Here is a 19,491-nt window from a genome sequence, read left to right as displayed (position 1 = left end):
GGAGGCAACCAATCGATGTGTTTCTCTCACATCGATATTTCTCTCTCTTTCCCTCTCACTTCCACTTTCCCTAAGAATCAATAGAAACATATCTTCGGGTGAGGATTAAAAAAAAAAAAAGCAAAAGCAAAAGATGATGATTAAAGCCCTATCGCTGAAAAAAGTGCCAGAGGGTGTGTCTCACTGGAGGGCAGAAGTCCAGGTAAATGACATGACTCACCACAAAGTATCAGCAATGTACATCTGGAGGCTTTCCCCTTTTACTACCCTTCTTTCCCCTACACACAACTTTAGGAGGAGACTGTGCCAGAGCCCAGACCTAGCTGCTCAAGAGCCCAATAGTTAAACTGTGGGTCTCTACTCAGAGTCAAGGTCAAAGTAGCTCCTTCAGTGCACAGCTTAGCCATTTGCTCTGAGAATGAGGTCCAGAGCCTGCCCTGGATCACTAGCTCCTGGCCATGGGTGGGTGACCTCTTCCCTGCAAATGTTGGAAGCTTCCCCCACCTCAGTGGTTAATGAAAAAAATCAAAGGACAGCTTTGTCATGTGAAAGGAAAACAACTCCACTTTAATATGCTTAAGAAGTCATCCATGATACATTTGAAAAAGTACCAGTAAGCCCTGGTTGTCTCAGGAACAGGGAGCCAGGGGCTGACTCTGGCAGCACAAAGTGACCCTTAGTAGCCAAGTCAAGCCTGCAGTTAGGCGCTTACTCTGCTTCAGTGGTTTACAGTCTTAACTCATTCTAGTAATAAACCAAAACTTGTGCCAGATCAGAAATGGCTACTGGAAGCTTAACTTTCCCTCTCCCAAGCTGGACCGCGCTCCTGTCCCTAACTCCAACACCTTTTGGGATTGGGCTCCAGGACAGCTTGGTCTTTGCTCTCTCTTGGTTGGGGGGGGGGGGGGGGGGTGGCGGGGCGGGGGTGGAGGGGAGGAGGACGCCTGGTCTCCATGTCTCCTGGCCAGTGACTGCAGGAGACGGGTGACAGGTACCTGAGACAGACCGGATGTGGTCTGCTCATTGCAGGCCCAGCGCACTGGGCCGCACAGCCCCTTCAGTGGAATCTGGGACAAGGGAGGACCGAGGCCTCGCTACAGTGGCGCGGTCCCTCTGCACTCTCGTCTACGTCGCTCTCAACGGTCCTGGAAGAAGGGGAACATCTGGCGGAAAAAACCTTGAATTTGCGCCACCCGGCTGCCCGCGGAGTCCTTCTCCTTGCTGGGCAACGCCACCTCTCTCATCGTTGTCTCCGCGGCCATCGCACCCAATGAGTTCAGAGTCCTTCGCAGCGTCCACCCGGTGGCGGTGGTGGCGCCGCTGCTGTTGTTGTTGGCGTTGTCCCGCTCACTGTCGCTCGCCTTCTCCCAGTCCTCAGCCCCCGACAGCTCCCGCAGGCTCCAGGGCGCGTCGGGCCGCAGGTAGTAACAGGCCCGGTGGCCGCTGTGGTCACGGCGCGTGGGGTCAGCTCCCAAGGCGCCCACCAGCACTTTGATGACCAGGTAGTGGCCCTGCAGAGCCGCCAGGTGAAGGGGCGTGAGGCCGCCGCTCCCCGGGGCGCTCACGTCGAGCTGCAGCCCCTGGCGCTGGGCGAATTCGTGCACCAAGATGAGCTCCTCGTGGCGCCCGTGCTTGGCCAGCCAGTGCAGCACCGAGTAGCCGGTGATCGGGTCGCCCCGTAGGAGCAGCCCCGGCTCGGCTTCCAGCAGCTCCCGCAGCGCCTCAAAGCGGCCCTCGGCGGCCGCCAGTATCCACGCGTGCTCCCGGGGCTCCAGGCACAGCCTGCCGCTGCCCGCGCCGTTCGGCCCGCCCGGGGACTGCTCCTCCGTGCGCCCCTCGGACGGCCACCCGGCGGGAGCTGCTCCCTGCAGCCCCAACAGCTCCCGCAGCATTCCCCGCCGGCGCCCTGAGCCCGCTCCGGAGTGCGTCAGCGAGCCGTGCAAGGAGGCCTGCCGGGAGGCGGCGGCTGAGCCCCGGTACCTGCCGAGGCTGACGGCGTCCACTCTGGAGGGGCGGGGCTGCGGGAAGCTCCGCAGGCTGTGCGCGCTCCAGGGCAGGGAGGCTCTGGGCACCGGCGTCGCGGCTTGTCCGGGCTCGGCCATGGTCCTGCAGCTCCGCCGCCGCGCTCCGCGTTTCTAGTGTTCGCAGCCCTTCCCGGGCCCCACTAGGAGAGGAACTGGCGCTGGGGAAGGAAGCGGCTTGAGCAATTGGGCTCCGAGGGAAGAAGGGAGGGAGCAAATGAGGGGAGGGGAGAGGGGGAGAGAGGGAGAGAACGAATGAGCCGAGGGAGGGCCCCCGCGCGGGCGTGGGGGCGTGGAGGGGTAATCCGGTGCACTGGGTACCGCCGCCACCTCTGCCGCCCGACTGCGGGCGGCCCCGCCCCAAATGGCCAGGTAAGCTGGGAGGCCCCGCCTCCTGGCCCGCGGGGGGAGGGCTGCAAGCGGCCCCCAAAGTCGCCCCGAGCAGCCCAACTGCCCCCCAGCAGCCGTTCTCCGCATCCCAGCAGCTGCTGAGAGGAAGAGGTTCGAGGGCGCCCCCTCCCCGGCGGGCTGAGCTAGGCTGCGGCAGCCAAGGCTCCTGGGTGCTCTCTCCCCGCCCCCTTCCTTGGACCGTCCTTCTTATCTCCTCAAGAGTCTCCCTGTACTTTGTCCCCGAGCCGCCTTTGTCCCGAGCCTAGCATTCACGGAGGCCGCCAGGCTAACCCGTGTGACGCGGGTTCGCCTGCTCTGCCCTTTGTGCTGTCATGCCCGCAGCGCCCAGAACTACGCGGGATTCCTTCAGAAACCTGAGGCCAGGGCCCAGGTAGAGACTTTCCCGGAATGGAGAAGGGGTATTCCACGGCCCCACCCACCCCAGGTCCCTGCTCCACCCTCTTCTCTCCTCTTTAACCTCTCCCAGGTTGGCTTGAAAAAGCAGGTGCAGGTGAATCTGAGTCAGAGGCTAGGGGAACGCCCTGCCCTCTTCAGAGATGTGTCCCGCTCTCTCCCTCAGGGACCTGCTGATTTCTGTGAACTCAGAGCTTAGGGGCTTTTAAAAGAGGATGATATTTTACCTTTGAACTCCTAACATTGGCCTTCTCTTTGCTCTTTTCTTCCCTCAATAAATGGTAGCTCTTGCCTCCTGTCCCCTCCCTCACCCCATGTTAGGGAGTTCAGTCAGTGAGCAATTGGGATCCACAGAAGGTTCTTGAGCCAGAGAGGAGCACAGCTATGATTAAGGTGGTATTTAGGAAAATGAGTATGGGAGAAGCAGAGGCAGGAAGTTAGGAGGCTGGTCCAATAGTGTAGGCCAGAGGGATGGGGGCTCACACCACTGGGCCCGACAGTGATGGAAAGTATCAGAGGCTTTTCCTCCTTGGCCCTCAAATATTGGGAATCAGCCCTAAATATCGTGAGCTTTCCTTCATGACAGCTTATGCATTTGTAACCCTTATTTATTTATTTATTTATTTATTTATTTTAATATATTTCATCGACTCCTTGCAGAGAGGAAGGGAAAGGGACAGAGAGCCAGAAACATCGATCAGAGAGAAACATCGACCAGCTGCCTCCTGCACCCCCCCCCCCCACTGGGGATATGCCCGCAACCAGGGCACGTGCCCGCAACCAGGGCACATGCCCTTGACTGGAATCGAACCCGGGACCCTTCAGTCCGCAGGCCAACACTCTATCCACTGAGCCAAACCGGCCAGGGCTGTAACCCTTTTTAAAAAAAATCCTCACCCAAGGATATTTTTCCATGGATTTTTAGAGACAGTGGAAAAGAGAGGGAAAGACAGAGAGAAATATCGATGTGAGAGAAACACATCCATTGGTTGCCCCCTGCATGTGCCCCCACCAGGGCCCGGGCCGGGGAGGAGCCTGCAACGGAGGTGCATGCCCTTGACCGGAATTGAACCGTGTAACCCATTTTTGAACATTTACTATGTGTCAGACACTGTGCTAGATGTAAAACTTTTAGTCTTCCCAATGGCCTCAGGAACTAAGCATCATTATTTTCCTCAGTTTGCAGGGAGGTTAGGCCACTTGCCCAAGGTCACCCAGCAGGAAGTGGCAGAGCAGGTCTGTGTGACACCATAGCCTTTGTTCTAGCACAGATCTACTGGTATCCAAGCCAGGCTTATTGGCTATAAATCACTCCCACAAGCCCCAAGTTTCAGCCAAAGGGATGGACTTGTCCTAGCCTGAGTACATCTTGAACTTGCCCTCCTCTATCTAGAATGTCTTCCCTCACAGCTTCTGAATAGTGAAGTTCTTCTCCCTGTCCTTTAAGGTTGGCCTCAGTTTCCACCTTCTCCAGTAAGCCGCCTCTGATTATCCCAGCCCAGAGGGATCACTCTCCCTCCCTCAATCCTCTGTTTGTATTGCTGCCTTGGCATTTGGCACAAACTGCCTTATGTTGTATTTCTCTCCCCTTGTTCTCACATGCCAGTTAAACTCTAAACTCTTTGTCCTTGGACAGGAAGCTCAGTTGATTTTAGAGCGTCGTCCCTGTGTGCCAAGGTTGCAGGTTTGATCCCCGGTCAGGGCACATACAAGAATCAACCAATGAAGCATAAATAAGTGAAACCACAAATCTCCCCCGCCCCCTCTCTCCTCTATAAAATCAATTAGAAATGCTAAAAAAGAAATCTTAAAAGAAAAATCCTTCTAAACTATTTGATGAGTATGTCATACTGTCCTCGTGCACCTGGTAGATGTGCGAGAAATATTTGTTACCTTCTTCTGGTTTGGCAACCTGGGAAAATGTGATTGTGTGTATATGTGGTGGTGGGGGGGGCGTTGTATGTGTGTGTGTTGGTAGGGTGTGTCAGCAGCCAGAACCTTGATGCCCACTCCCACATCCCTGCCTTGGATTGAATCTGCAGGACACTGAAAGCAACTCATAGATTTGGTCAATTCATTAAAAAAGTAATAATGACCAGTGGTTCATTCACTGAACCAACTAGCCAAAGCCACCTCCTGGCCTTTGCTGACTCCTCAGAGACCAGGCCCAGGCCCAAAGTGGGCCCCAGCTTTCAGGGTTTCATTTTCAAAATGCACCCTGACTGACAAGCAGTTACTTCCGTTGCTCTGGAAACTCCCCTCCACAACCCCAAATCTGTAAACACCAAACCACACACATACACACACACTTCCAGAATATGCAAACAGCTGCGGCAATATTTTTTTTTAATCAAAATGCCAACACGGAGAATGCAGGCTGGAAGAATGCTTGGACTATTAATTTTCCTCACCACTAAGCAGGCATTTCCCTTTGCTATCAGCACTAATAATATCTCTGGTTCAAAGACTGCAAAGGCCCATGACGCACGTGTCCTTGCTTAACTCTTTTACCAGAGACCAAAGCCACAGTGCCTCCCTAGCAACTCATTTCATCTTTTCTTAGCAAGTGCTTCCTACCCTAGGCCACCAGCTGTATTGCATACAGAGTTCCCCAGAATCCCAGGACCCATCTCTATTTCAGTAGAGAGGGTCTTTGGAATTTGACACCTGGGAGGGGGTAGAGGGAGCAGAGAGCAGAAGGGAAAATACCAACCCCCCCCCCCCCCCCGCTAAAACGAAGATGCCGGTCATCTGAGGCGGCTTCCCCTCTAAGGGAGTGGGGCATAAATCCCTCAAGCCCTGCGAAACAGCCTCCCCAAAAGTTAGATGTAGGGTATTTGCATTAGAAATGGTGGTACCAGATGTCTTTTCCAAATAACAGCCTCTCCAATGTATTTACAGGTTTGATTACAGATCCTGGACTATTTGAACTAGAAGAGATATTTTTCGCTTTTAGTTTATCTTTTTAGAATTTTGTAATTTTTAAAATTGATTTCAGAGAAGAAGGGAGAGGGAGAGAGATAGAAATATCAATGATGAGAGAGAATCAGTGATTGGCTGCCTCCTGCACTCCCCCTACTGGGGACTGAGCCCAGAACCAGGGCATGTGCCCTGATTGGAAATCAAACTGTGAACTCCTGGTTCATAGGTCAATGCTCAACCACTGAGCCACACCGGCTGGGCAGCTTTTAATTTATTGCTTTGAGAGAGAAAGAGAGAGAGAGAGAGAGAGAGAGAGAGAGAGAGAGAGAGAGAGATCAATTTTTTGTTGTTCCACTTATTTATGCATTTATTGGCTGCTTCTTGTATGTGCCCTGACTGGGAAACGAACCCACAACCTGGGCGTATCTGGACGATGCTCTAATTAACTGAACTATCTGGCCAAGTCTTAGGAGAGATCTTAATGCTTCGTTGATCATTTCTTCACTTTTCAGATGAGGTTTAAGTAACTGTCAGAGCGGATGGCAGGGGGCAGAGGAACTTAAAGCTGAAGTGTTGGGTGTACATTGAAAATCAATCTTGAAGAGGGAGCTCAGAAATCTTATTAAAAGTCAGTTGGGAATCATAATTGTCCTGCAAAAAATTAATTTTCAGGCAGCTTTTCAGGAACATGCTTTTGGGGGTGGGGGATGCCAAAGGCACATGTGTCTTTGGCTCTTAGTGGAGTTTGCCAGTGGAGCTTAATGTATCCAGAAAAATCCAGGGATGCAAACAGGCAAGGGGGGAATATGGGAAGGAAAGTCCCCCAGGCTTCCATAACCCTTGCTGATGGAGGGGACAGGGAACATTCTGGAGGTTCCAAATATAAAATAGAAATTTTTCTTCTTCCAAAGACCTGTGCTGATAGCATGACATGATTCTCAGTGAGAGAGCTCCTTTCCCACTGAGCAACAGTTGTGTGGCTGTGAGAGCGTGTAAATGTGTGTGTGAGAGTGTATGTTTGAGTGTGTACTGCCAGATGTCACTGTCCCAGTTTATTATTTTCTCCTTTCCAAGTGCCAGGGCTTTACATGAGAAGACTGCTGTGAAAAGTTTACCATTTTGAATACCTTTCATATTTAGTAAATACTTAAAAAAATTCTTTCCTAATACTTTGAAATTACCTTTTCTCCTAACCAAAGGTGGCTTTGGTTAGTCCTTCAGTAAAGTGTGATGTACTTTTTAGAAAGAAAAAAAATATGATCATACTTCGGGAACTGTGTAAGCTTGGGATAACAGTAGTGGCAGGACCAAGTGGACATCTATGAACCATGAGACTAAGGTTTCTCAAAAGGACTAAGGAGAAAGGGGTGTACATGGAGCAGCAAGAAATCTTCAGGCCTGAGCGCAAGCAGGAAACCTGCCAAAGACTCGGGATGCAATGGCTTAACTGGAGTCCAAGTGTCAAGCATTGGCCCTGAAGAGTGATGAGAAAAAAAATTTTCCATTACACATTTTATTGATACTGTGATGAAAAGAATGTCTCCTCCTGGAAAAGACCTAAAGTATTACCATGTGGAGACACACGAGGGCGCTCTAACCAACTAGAGACTGAGAAAATCAGAAAGTTCGCACAGATTTCAAGGTGGGAGGAAAACCACTGCAGAACCTTTGTTGGTATGAATTCAGGTTTTTAACCAGGATCGGGATGTTCACCCTTGGCCCTTAAGTAGATGCAAGGAAGGAGGTTCTAACTAGCATCAGGGGCTTTGGTGTGACAATCTGGGGAGAGAAGGAGGATGGTGAGCAAAACGTGTTTCCTTACTTTAGTCAAGAGGAGTTGGAGGTTGGGAATAACAATCCCTTATGGTTTTCAAAGTGTATTTATTTATTTATTTATTTATTTATTTATTTATTTATTTATTCTTCACCCGAGGATATTGTTTCATTGAATTTTAGAGAGTGGAAGGAAGGGGGAGAGACACACACAGAGAGAAACATTAATGTGAGAGAGACACATCGATTGGTTGCCTCCCACATGCACTCAGACTGGGGCTGGGGATCAAACCTGCAATTGAAGTATGTGCTCTTGACCAGAATCATCAAACTTAGGACTTTTCAGTCCACGGGCCGATGTTCTAGCCATTGAGTCAAACCGGCTAGGGCAAAGTCTTTTTTTTTTTAAAATATATTTTATTGATTTTTTACAGAGAGGAAGGGAGAGGGATAGAGAGTTAGAAACATCGATGATAGAGAAACATCGATCAGCTGTCTCCTGCACACCCCCTACTGGGGATGTGCCCACAACCAAGGTACATGCCCCTGACCGGAATCGAACCTGGGACCCTTCAGTCCGCAGGCTGATGCTCTATCCACTGAGCCAAACTGGTTAGGGCACAAAGTCTTTTTATATTTTTAAATTATCTCTTTGATCCAGGTAGCAAGCCTGTGAGGTAAGTGGAAAAGACAATATTTATGTAGAATTCACACACAAAGCTGAAAGAGGTTAAGGGACGTGACCAGAGTCACACAGCTCGAAAGTGGTAGAGCAGAGGGTGTGCCCATGCCTCTGTGTCATGCCGCCTTACTCATTTGGATACAGTAGGCAGAGACAACATCCTGCAGTAAGTGCCTGTTGCCCTTGGTGTCTTCTGCCTTTCATTTCTGATATTCGGACACCCTGTGTCCCAAGTTGTTCAATGTTCAGAAGAGGCAAACCCATTAGAGACAGAAAGTAGGTTAGTGGTTGTCTAGGCAGGGGGGTGGGGTGGAGGAGGGAAGGGGCTAAAGGAGAGTGACTACTAATGGGTACAGGTTTCTTTGGGGGCGTGAAAGTGTATCTTTTAGTTTGAAACTCTTTTAAGGACTTTGCTGCAAAATAACCAGTGTTCAACCTCTGTGTGGTACCCAAATGACAAATAGAGTGTCACTCCCTACCTTGTTCCAAAATAGAATACTGTAAAGGTTTTACTGTATATCAAAAGTCTAGTTTCTATACCATATTGATGAACCCTATAGCACTTTGCATATATCAGACTTCACTATCTTTGCTGTAATAGCTTGCCAACTTTCTCAGTAAACTTATCCTGAAATCCACCCCCACCTTTTGAAAAAATTGCTGTCAAAGCAGTACTTCATAGTGCATTTCCAGTTTTTGGATTAGACAATTTAAAAAATTAAACCAGGCCTGGCCGGTGTGGCTTGCTTGGTTGAACATCGTCTTGTGCACCAAAGGGTCACCAGTTCAATTCCTGGTGAAGGCACACTTTCAGGTTGTGGGTTGGATTCTCTGTCGGCGTGTGTGTGGGAGGCAACCAATCAGTGTTTGTCTCTCTTTCCCTCCCCCCTCTCTAAAAATATTAATAATTTAAAAACATCCTCAAGTGAGGATTAAAAAGATTATAAAATTAAAATTGCCACAAAAAGTAACCACCATCTTAACTACCATCATAGTTCATTAAGCATTCATTTTGAGGATGCTTAGATTTTAAAGATCTTGTTAATCATGATTGCTTCATATTATTATTAACTAATATAAGACAAAGTAAACACGTAAAGTGTGTGTTATTAACAAAGTGAATGTGAGTCATACTTTAGGTTTCTTGCTATTTTTCTTTTTTGTGTGTGTGTGGCTTATTTCTTATCACCTATTTGTTCATTGTTGCTTTTATTTTGTAATGAGGCTGACGAAAAGCTCATACTAGCAATGGGAGATTAGTCAGTTCTACCATTTTCCTATTGCTCACTTGTACTTGTATCCTTCATATTATCTTCATTCAGGCTGTGGTTTATTTGTAGAAATCTTTTCAAGCCACTTTTCCATTTGGGGAGGATTGGTTTAGTTAAAACCAGATGCCATAATCTGTAAATGTGCAACCTAACACAGAAATTGCATAACTTGGAATAGACTAAAAATAAAATGAAAGAGGGTGGGCTCCACTATGAACCCTTCTGTGTTGTGGAATTCCCACTTTGGAGATAACTGGTTCATTGCATTGGTTGCATTTTACAAATGAGACAATTGAGGTAATGACAGGTGAAGAAACTTATTAAAGGATACACAGCTACTGGTAGTATGTGATGGAGACAGTATTCAAATAGGTCTCTTTTTTTTAAAAATATATTTTATTGATTTTTTACAGAGAGGAAGGGAGAGGGATAGAAAGCTAGAAACATCGATGAGCGAGAAACATCGACCAGCTGCCTCCTGCACATCCCCCACTGGGGATGTGCCCGCAACCAATGTACATGCCCTTTACCGGAATCAAACCTGGGACCCTTCAGTCCGCAGACCGATGCTCTATCTACTGAGCCAAACCGGTTTCGGCCAAATAGGTCTCTTTGACGCCAATGCCCACACTCCTTCTATTATGACCAAAAGCTTTTGACTGATTCAAAAATATACAGTTTCTGGTTTCAGACACCAAAATGATGGAAGATTGCTAAATATTATTCTCCCAGCTGAGGGCATGTTTCTCTCTGAATGTTCTATGGCACAGTAGGAGTTAGGACTAGAGGGAACATGTGGACATAATTGGACTCTACCAGTAATTGACTTACTATGTGCAAGACAGATACAGAGCTGAGCACTGGATCCTCCCCACAGTCTTATGAGATAGCTTCTGAATGTTACTTCCATTTCAAAGATGACAAAATGGAGCAGGTGGCCATGCTGGCATTCCAAGTAAAAAAAAATGGAATGACTCCTAAACCTGGAATACATTGTGTTGCCTGTAGCCCATCTGCTTCATAGACAATATTGTTATAGTTAGCACATAGTAAGAATTAGCCACGTGCCAGGCACTGTGACAACTGCTTTCCATATATTATATCTCATTTCTCATAACAGCCTCACAAGAAAGTTACTAGAGTAGTACCCCCTTATTCGTGGTTTCACCTTCCATGGTTTCAGTTTCTCATGGTCAATCATGGCCCAAAAATATTAAATGGAAAATTCCAGAAATAAACAATTCATTTTTAAAAAAATTGTGCACCATTCTGAGTAGTTTGATGAAATTTTTGCCATCCTACTCTGTTCCACTCAGGAGGTGAATCATCCCTTTGTTCAGTGTATCCATACTGTATGCACTATTTGACCCCTAGTCACTTAGTAGCCCTCTTGGTTATCAGATCAGTTATCAGTGAGAGGAAGAGAGACAGAGAGAGGCACATTTACACAACTTTATTATAGTATATTGTTGCTATAATTGTTTTATTTTGTTATTTTTTTATCTTACTGTGCTTAATTGTAAATGTGGTTTTTTAATTGATTTTTAGAGAGAGAGGAAGGGAGAGGGATAGAGAGAAATACCATCGATTGGCTGCCTCCTGCATGCCTCCTACTGGGGTTCGAACCAGGGGACCTCTTGGTTCATGGGTCAATGCTCAGCCACTGAGCCACACCGGCCTGGCACTGTGCTTAATTATAAATTAAACTTTATCATAGGTATGTATGTATAGGGAAAAACATAGTATATACAGGGTTTGGTACTGTGTACAGTTTCAGGCATCCAAGGAAGGTCTTGGAACATATCCCCAGCGAATAAGGGAGGGAAACTACTGTACTAGACATCATCCTCATTTTATAGATGCAGAAACTGAGGCTCAGAGAGGTTAGGGAACTTGTTCAAGGTCACCTGGCTGCTAGCAAGTGGCAGATCTTCCACCAGCCTGGCATCTCTTCCATCATTGCTTTGAGTAGGAAATGGACAGAATCTCAGCAGAGCCAGCCTTTCTTACAGAGTCCACTATCCATGCTGTCAGCATCTCCTCACTGAGCAGATGGAGTCCAGAGAGGCCTCGAATGGTGCCAGCCTGTGGACTGCTGCCAGTCCAACAAGAAAATAAATTGAATGTTTAGAAATGTTCATAGAAATTTGATATTGCTGCAACATCCAAGTGTATGAATCATTTAAAAAAATTTTACAAAGGTATGTGTTCATGACAGATTGGAAATTTAAAAAAGATCTAATCTCCTTTTCATGAAGATGGCACCAAAAGTGAAGAAGGGAGCACCTGCTCCTCCCAAAGCTGAAGCCAAAGTAAAGCCAATATATTTTATTGATTTTTTACAGAGAGGAAGGGAGAGGGATAGAAAGCTAGAAACATCGATCAGCTGCCTCCTGCACACCCCCTACCAGGGATGTGCCCACAACCAAGGTTCATGCCCTTGACTGGAATCGAACCTGGGACGTTTCAGTCCGCAGGCCGATGCTCTATCCACTGAGCCAAACCAGTTTTGGCCAAAGCAAAGGCTTTGAAAAGCAGTGCTAAAAGGCGTCCACAGCCACAAAAAAAGATCCACACCTCATCCACCTTCTGATGGCCCAAGACACTACGGCTTTGAAGGCTGCCCACATATCCTCAAAAAAGTGTCCCCATGCCGAAACCGGTTTGGCTCAGTGGATAGAGCGTCGGTCTGCGGACTGGAAGGTCCCAGGTTCGATTCCGGTCAAGGGCATGTACATTGGTTGCAGGCACATCCCCGGTGGGGGGCGTGCAGGAGGCAGCTGGTCGATGTTTCTCTCTCATCGATGTCTCTAGCTCTCTATCCCTCTCCCTTCCTCTCTGTGAAAAACCAATAAAATATATTTAAAAAAAAAGTGTCCCCAGGAGAAACAAGCTTGACCACTATGCCCTCATCAAATTCCCCCTGACTACCAAATCAACAACCATGAAGAAAATAGAAGACAACAATGCACTTGTGTTCATTGTGAATGTCAAGGCCAACAAGTGCCAGATCAAACAGGCTGTGAAGAAGCTCTATAACATTGACGTGGCCAAGGTCAACACCCCGATCAGGCCTTTGGAGAGAAGAAGGCATATGTTTGGCTCCCGACTACGATGCTCTGGATGTTGCTAACAAAATTGGTATCATCTAAACTCACTCCAGCTGTCTAATTCTAAATATAAAAATTTTACACTGTAAAAAAAACCTCTATCATTCACCACAGATAGCTTGAAAGGCACTGGTATAGATAAATCCTGTCTATTATCCATGTCTATGATCTGTCATTTGAGGGCAGGACTGGTCAACTCCAAGCCAGAGGAGTGGTGAGCTGGTTTCCAAAGGATTATGGGAATGACTTGATTCACCCCAAGTTGAACCTGATGCTGAGGGTTTGTGAAAGACAATAAAGGCCTGATCTTCTTCCTCTTGGGAAGTATTCAAGAATGATACAATTGGCTTTAAATGATAATGATGGTGGCTTTAAAGATGCAGCATCAGTTTTATTTCAAGGGCTTCCTCCAGGAGCTCCAACCAACAGAAGGCATTGATATGCTGTCTTGTCCATCCAGAGATGCCATTGCTGTCCTCAGTTTCAGTAGCATTGCCATCTTTCCAGATACAACTGGACATGACCTCATTAACTGCAGTGGGATAGGACAGACAGTGAGGAGTGGAAAGTGGAACTAGATTATAAAGTGAGTTTTAGGGGGCTAAAGGTATAGACAGGTGACCAGACTCTAGTTTTTCCTTTCCACCTTCTGCCAGGGCAAATGTTACTTATCCCAGCTCTGCTTCTTCCAGGTAGCTCTGCTTGACTCCTCTAAACCTAGTCATTTCCTCCTTCATGTAATCCTTGTAGTCTGTAACACCCAACCCAGAATTTTATCATATGGTATCCTGAGTGGTTCTCAGATGACTATGCCCCAAGTTCCCAACTAAGTTAAAGATCCCCAAAGCAAACACAAGAGAAAAGGCAAGGATTTAGCAGCCAGAACTGAGACATCAAGGGTGACCCCAGACAGAATCCCAGAGTGCTTGGCTGGAGCTGCTGATGTCCCTCTGGCCTAGAGTCTGGGGCAGGGCTGAGCTTGTAGCAAGAGGGTTGGTAGATCCTCAGAAAGTGGCTCCAGTCATGGAGGGGGGAGGAGTAGAGGCTAGGAACCAAGCAGGACCTGAGCTCACATTGTTCCTTTGCCTGGAATACAAAGCCCTTCATAATCTTACCCCATCATAATGATAACGGTTAACATTGGGTGAGTACTTTTTATTTATTTTATTTATTATTATTATTTTTAAAATATATTTTATTGATTTTTTACAGAGAGGAAGGGAGAAGGATAGAGAGCTAGAAACATCAATGAGAGAGAATCATCAACCAGCTGCCTCCTGCACACCCCCTACCAGGGATGTGCCTGCAGCCAATGTACATGCCCTTGACCGGAATTGAACCTGGGACCCTTGAGTCCACAGACCGACGCTCTATCCATTGAGCCAAACCGGTTTTGGCTGGGTGAGTACTTTTTATATGCCAGCCACTGCTCCAAGTTTACATGTATTAACTCATTGACTCCTCAAACTAACTTTATGCGTTCCAGTATTACCCCCATTTTATAGATGAGGAAATTGAGGCACAGAGCAGTTATAAGCTTCAATGAATCACCCAAGATTGCACAGCTAATATGTGGTGGAGTTGGAATTCAAACCTAGGCAATATGGCTCAAACGAGAAGATGTTTAGTCAGTTGCCTATACTCTGAAATACAGGGTGCGACACAAGTATGTTTACAGTTTGTCATGTGGAAAATCATACAATAATCAAGCCTACCTAATAAAATAGTAATATGCAAATTGACCGCACCTTCGCTAAGCCCAAGCCACGCCCACCAACCAATCAGGGTGAGTATGCAAATTACCCAACAAAGATGGCGGTTAATTTGCATATGCCGAGGGAGGGAGGAGTGAAGACTGAAGACAACTTAGAAGGAAGAGGGAGGAAAAGTGGAAAGCAAGGTGGCTGCCAGAGGGAAAGCGCGGGCGGGGTGGAGCGGGGCGGGTGGCAGCAGAGCGCGGGTGCAGGCATGTCGGCTGCAGCGGCTGTGGTAGTGCACGCGGCCGCAGCGGCCGCTTGCAGGATTCTTCCTGCAAATGGGCTACTAGTAAATAATAAAAGAATAAGCTCTGTTTCACATACAACGTAAACCTACTTTTGCCAAACCCTGTATTTGCCTTGTGATAGGGGCTTTGAATGCCTTAACCTGAAGGAGTGGCTCTAATGGTGGAGATTTCAGACATGGGGTGCATCATAGGGGAGAGAATTCTGGTCTTAGAGATCTTTCCTGGAGGCTCACTCAACTCTGCTATCTGAGCCCCATAATTCATGGTGGCTCCTCTGTGAGACCAACCATTCCTTGCAGGAAACTGATCATTGTCTCACTAATTAGAAAGGTGTGAACAAGGAACCTGGAAGGCTGGTCAACCTTGAAGCTCTTAAAGGTCAGACCCAACCACTCCCTATCTAATTAAGACAATGGTAACTGAGGCAACTTCCCCACCAAATAATCATGTAAATCCTTACTGATAAAATAATCTGTCTGTTACTGGAATTACCTGCCTAAGGGCAATGGGTGTATCCCAAACCTGAATAAAAGGGACGGCAAGGCCAGAGCAAGGCGTAGTCTTCCCCTTAGAGGTGGGCTGCTGCCTGGCCCCCAATATTCCCAAATTAATACTTTTCTAGTTTTTTTTTTCATTTGTGTGCGGCCTTCTCCAGAACCCGAACCCTGAACCGGAACCCCGAACCACGTGGGACGTGAAAGGGGTTCCCACAATTCCTGCCACTTGTATGAAGTAAATGAGAGAAGATAGCCCCCTGCTTGTGCTTTGGACATCTCTGTAAATGATCCAAGGCCTCCAAGCCTTGACTTCAATGTTTCAGTGACCCATGTGTGAGTTGAGTTCACTTGAACATTGTTCCAACTTGAATGAGGAGAACCTGGTGAGATCTCAACGTGAAGCATTTTTGGTTGTATTTTGTATCACACCTTATTGTCATTCATGTGTTTCTGGACATCAAAAAATAGGGCCTGTGACTTTATTGGCACTGAGTCTGTCATTGTCATCTGTACATTCTGTGGCCTTGGAGAAACCACATTCTTTCTCTGCTTTCACCTGTCAGTTAGGGCAGGAGTGGGCAGCCACTCACAATTGGATCATGCTAAGAGCATGATCTCTTTTTAAAAATATGTTTTTATTGATTTCAGAGAGGAAAGGAGAGGGAGAGAGAGATAGAAGCATCAATGATGAGACTCATTGATCAGCTGCCTCCTGCACGCCCCCTACTGGGGATTGAGCTTGAAACCAGGGCACATGCCCTGACTAAGAATCAAACTGTGATCTCCTGGTTCATGGGTCAATGCTCAACTACTAAGCCACACCGGCTGAGCGAGCACGATCTCTTTGATGTGCTGGAGATTTAGTCCAGGTTGGTAGAGGTGGCAATGAGAACCTCAAGCTGGGCACAGGCTGACCCAGGGGTCAGCTCTTCCAGTGGTGCTAGTGGTGCCCACAAACAGCAGGGAAAGGGAGAGGGAAAGAGCATTGTAACTGGTCCCAGTGCCATTGCTAATGGATTTGTGTGCCATCTTTGGCATCCTGCTCAGATTATCAACCCCTTGAAGAAAAATAAGCCTGCCTGTCCCTGCCAGGACAGTGAAGGGATCAGGGTCAACTGCCTTCAGTGTGCTCTAGGCCCCTGAGGTCTACAGCTCAGTATTAACTATCACAGGAGGGCTCCCATGTTTTTGGAAGTTAGGCTACTCCCTTAAGGCACAAGGAAAAAATCTGCCCCGGTTTAATCACCCATTCCAGTTGGCCAGCTGGCATCATCAGAAGTTCTGTTCTTAGGGTCCCCTGGCAGCCAGTTTGGCAAGAGCAGGCTGGGAAGAATAGTCACTTGATTTGTTTCCTGTCTGCCAGATGCTCTGAGCTGCAGGAAATCCATGCGGATGCAATAAGTCGACACAGTTTCATTCATCAAGATCCAGAGGGAGAACACACTCCTTTCAAAGATACGTAGGGGCCACATGCCTCATCTAGCCAGTCAGGTAGGTTTCACACTTCTCCACCCTTTTTGAAGTATAATTGAGTGTCGGGGCTGCCTCATGCATCTCCTTCTGCGTTCATATAACACTTGTTTCCTCGGGGCTCCTGGGGACTGAAGACATTGTAAAGGAACAAAACAGACCAAACACACATGCAAATTATTCATATTTATGAGGGAAAAATGAGTAAGACAACAAATTGATGAGGCTTCATTGCCAAGACAGGAATTTTATTCCAGGCTACAGGAATGGCAGGACAGTGTACAGAGCAAAGGGGGTGAGGGCACAAGAAGCCTGCTCTGTACAACGGGACAGGCCAGACCACACCTGGACTATGGTGCTTAGGTTTGTTTTTTTTTAAAATATATTTTATTGATTTTTTACAGAGAGGAAGGGAGAGGGATAGAGAGCCAGAAACATCGATAAGAGAGAAACATTGCACAACCCCCACCGGGGATGTGCCCGCAACCAAGGTACATGCCCTCGACCGGAATAGAACCTGGGACCCTTCAGTCCGCAGACCAACGCTCTATCCACTGAGCCAAACCGGTTTCGGCTATGGTGCTTAGGTTTTGAAGCCCATCTGTAGGAGTGACCAGGAGTGAAGGGACACCTGATGAGAAGTGGTTGAAAGAATTGGGAATGTTTAACTAGAGGAGAATATTCATGGGGGATATAACAGCTGCCTTTAAAAAAATGAAGGGCTGGCCCGTGGGAGAGAGGGAGGGACCCAAGGCAGAGTGGAGGAGAGGAAAGTGTGGGTTATGGACTCAGGAACTTCCGCTGAATTCATAGTTCTATAATTTACTAAGCCTGCTCCCTTTGGTAAGTCACTTAATCTCCCTGAGCCTCAATTTCTTCATCAGTGCAGTGGAGAAGATAATATCTTCCTCATTGTGCTTTTGTGAGGATTCAGTGAGAGAGGGGTCTATAAAAGAGTTCTTGAAGCCCTGGCTGGTGCGGCTCAGTTGGTTGGATTGTCATCCTGTGCACTGAAAGGTTACCAGTTCAATTCCCGGTCAGGGCACATGCCTAGGTTGCGGGTTCAATCCCCGGTCCTACTTGGGGCACATACAGGAGGCAACCCAAGATGATGTTTCTCTTTCACATCGATGTATCTTTTTCTTTCTCTCCCTCTCTTTAAAAATCAATGAAAAATGTCCTCAGCTAAGGATTTAAAAAAAAAGAGTGCTTGAAATTTGAAAAATGCTTGGCAACTTATATTACCGTGAGTCTCTGTGGTCCTGAAGCACAGAGCCTGGTCCAGTGTGTGGAACTGACAGAGAGACAGATTTTGATGCAGTACAATTAAGAAGAGCTACCTAACCATTATAGGGGACGTAAGATGCAAATGGCCACTTTGGGAAGTAGCCAGTTCATCATCACTGGAGATGTTTAAGCAGAGGCTGGACCAGCATTTTCTGGGGGGCTGCCTGAGGGAATTCCTGTATAAGAATAAAGTTGGAGTACATCACTTCTAAGGTCTTTTCCAAGCTTTAGGGTTGAAGACGAGATACTGAGTCTTTGTGAAGTTCTGTTACTATAATGAACTGTCTATGTTCCACTTCTGCAGTCGATCCCATTCCCCTCTCACCAACCTCAAGACCTTGCTCCAGCAGTTGCCCCCTCTCCTATATCATCATTTTCTCTCTCTCTCTCCCAGACCTTTTCTATTAGCACACAAATATGCTGTTTATTCTCCAATTGAAGAAAAACAAAAACGGTTTCCTTTAGCTATTGCCCCATTTCTCTTTCCTTTGTTTCTAAATTGTTCAAAAGAGCAATCTGCATTTGCTGCTTCATCTTTTTCCTCCAACCGCCTCTTAACATACATACTCTGATCTGGCTTTTCCCCTCACCACTCCACCCAAGTTTTTCTTCTTAAGATCATTGTGAGATAATAGAAAATATATAATGGTCTCTTCCTCTGGTCCCTGGAACAGAGCTCCTAAAACCCTGGTGAAGTCATCCACACAGGATGACACACCCAACTCCACGGAGACAGAAGCTTCTGCACCCAGGACCCTCCCACACCTCGCCCCATGTGTATCTTTATCTGGCTGTTCATCTTTATCCTTTATCATATCCTTTAATAAACTGGTAAACCTAAGTAAGTGTTTCCCTGAGTTCTGTGAGCTATTCTAGCAAATTAATCAAACTCAAGGAGGGGGTCGTTGGAACCTCTCATCTATAGCCAGTCGGTCAGAAGCACAGGTGGTAACCTGGGTTTGCAACTGGCGTCTGAATTGGGGAAGGCAATCTTGTGAGACTGAGCCCTTCACCTGTGGAATCTGATGCTATTTCTGGGTAGATAGCATCAGAATTGAGTGAAATTGCAGGCCATCTAGCTGCTGTGGCAGAAAATTGTTTGATGTAAGGAACAACCTCCACACATTTGGTGACCAGAAACGAAGTGTTTTGGATTCTATAGTTGCACAGTCCAGACCTTCAACTTACAGAGTCCTGGCTGAGCAGCTGGGGGGGCTCTGGCTCCCCCACCAGAAAGTCAACTCTGTGGGGAAAAGAGCTCCCTTTGTCTATCCCCAGCTCTTAGACTAAGGGTAGGTGCTATGGAACCATCATGTGTGATGTGCGGGGTGGGGCCTGGGGGTGGGAGATAAAGGGAAGGAGGGAGGGAGGAATGTAGTCTTGGAGGTTAACAACAGGCCCTTGCCCTAAGAATGGCTTTTAGCACTTACTGAGTCCTTCAAACTTTCTGTTCATTTCATTGAAACTGTTGCAACATATAATTTTTTAATGGATTCATTAAAAAAAAAAAAAAATATATATATATATATATATATATATATATATATATATATATATATATTATTGATTTTTACAGAGAGGAAGGGAGAGGGAGAGAGAGATAGAAACATCAATGATGAGACAGAATCATTGACCGGCTGCCTCCTGCA

General features: G+C 47.1%; 1 protein-coding gene and 1 pseudogene across 2 annotated transcripts; one reads left to right on the top strand and one right to left on the bottom strand.

The window, feature by feature from the left end:
* Nucleotides 1-593: 593 nt before the first annotated feature.
* Nucleotides 594-2,810, bottom strand: SOWAHD (sosondowah ankyrin repeat domain family member D). Its single transcript, XM_079764526.1, has one exon. It carries the CDS (start codon nucleotides 2,100-2,102, stop codon nucleotides 1,137-1,139), a length of 966 nt encoding a protein of 321 aa, XP_079620652.1. The 5' UTR covers nucleotides 2,103-2,810; the 3' UTR covers nucleotides 594-1,136.
* Nucleotides 2,811-11,725: 8,915 nt separating this feature from the next.
* LOC307095357 (large ribosomal subunit protein uL23-like) lies at nucleotides 11,726-12,625 on the top strand (annotated as a pseudogene). The gene is made up of 3 exons: nucleotides 11,726-11,785; nucleotides 12,005-12,115; nucleotides 12,347-12,625. The product of its transcript is annotated as a large ribosomal subunit protein uL23-like (transcript).
* The last annotated feature ends 6,866 nt before the right edge of the window (nucleotides 12,626-19,491 follow it).

This window comes from Cnephaeus nilssonii (assembly GCF_951640355.1).
Source record: "Cnephaeus nilssonii genome assembly, chromosome: X".
Taxonomy (NCBI): Eukaryota; Metazoa; Chordata; class Mammalia; order Chiroptera; family Vespertilionidae; genus Cnephaeus; species Cnephaeus nilssonii.
This window is presented reverse-complemented; position numbering and strand designations above follow the sequence as displayed.

Coding starts and splice junctions, on each gene's coding strand:
- SOWAHD (XM_079764526.1), bottom strand. CDS start 2,102: ATGGCCGAGCCCGGACAAGCCGCGACGCCGGTGCCCAGAGCCTCCCTG.